This window comes from Eimeria tenella, genomic scaffold (genome assembly GCF_000499545.2).
Source record: "Eimeria tenella Houghton genomic scaffold, Eth_scaff2151, whole genome shotgun sequence".
In the NCBI taxonomy this organism is placed as follows: Eukaryota; Apicomplexa; class Conoidasida; order Eucoccidiorida; family Eimeriidae; genus Eimeria; species Eimeria tenella.
Genome location: NW_013542002.1, coordinates 781 through 1451, shown reverse-complemented (window position 1 = coordinate 1451; position 671 = coordinate 781). Strand labels below are relative to the sequence as shown.

Genomic DNA, 671 nt, shown 5'->3' with positions numbered 1-671 from the left:
AGAAACTCACCCCTGCCGGCTCCTGCTGCTGCTGCTGCTGCTGCTGCTGGTGCTGCCCTCCGCAGCGCCTTTCCCCTGGGGCCGCTCGCTCAGGGCCAGGGCCGCGCGGCCGCGCTCAGCAGCAGCAGCACAGCAGCTGCTCAAGGCGCTTTTCTGTGCCGCAGCAGCAGCAGCAACAGCGGCGGCGGAGGACTGGCGAGGGGAGAGGCGGAGGCCGCGGGAAGCCTCGCGCCTTACTCCGAAGACGCGGCGCTGCTCTGCAGCACAGCCCCCGTCTACAGGCCCCGACGCCGGCGCAAGCAGCAGCAGGAGCAGCAGCAGCAGCAGCAGCCGCAGCAGCGGGCGGGTGGAGGTGAGGGCGAGGGGGCGTCGTGCGGGCCTTGGGGCAGCAGCAGCAGCGCGAGCTGGGGGCGCAGCAGCAGCAGCAGCAGCAGCAGCAGGCTGGAACGCCGGGAGCTGCTGAAGCTGCAGACGTTTTTGGGGGTTTTGGAATGCAGCGTGAAGTTCGACGAAGAGCTGGCGCAGCAGCTGGAGGGCGCAGCAGCAGCGCTGGAAGCTGCTGCTGGGGGCCTCGAGGGCTTTCAGTCTTTGGCGGAAAGAAGTTTCAAAGAAGTTCTGAATGAAGGAGGGGCCTCGCTTTCGGACTCCGACATTTGGCTGGAGATGAGCTG

The 671-nt window shown here is 67.8% G+C and overlaps 1 protein-coding gene across 1 annotated transcript in view; it reads left to right on the top strand.

Moving 5' to 3' along the window:
- Nucleotides 1-671, top strand: part of ETH_00041585 (uncharacterized protein) — a gene marked incomplete at both ends in the record, with an annotated part of 1372 nt that overhangs the window by 532 nt on the left and 169 nt on the right. The window contains one exon of the mRNA XM_013374584.1: nt 3-671. Within this exon, the coding sequence (XP_013230038.1) occupies nt 3-671 (669 nt within the window). The remainder of the gene's footprint in view (nt 1-2) is intronic.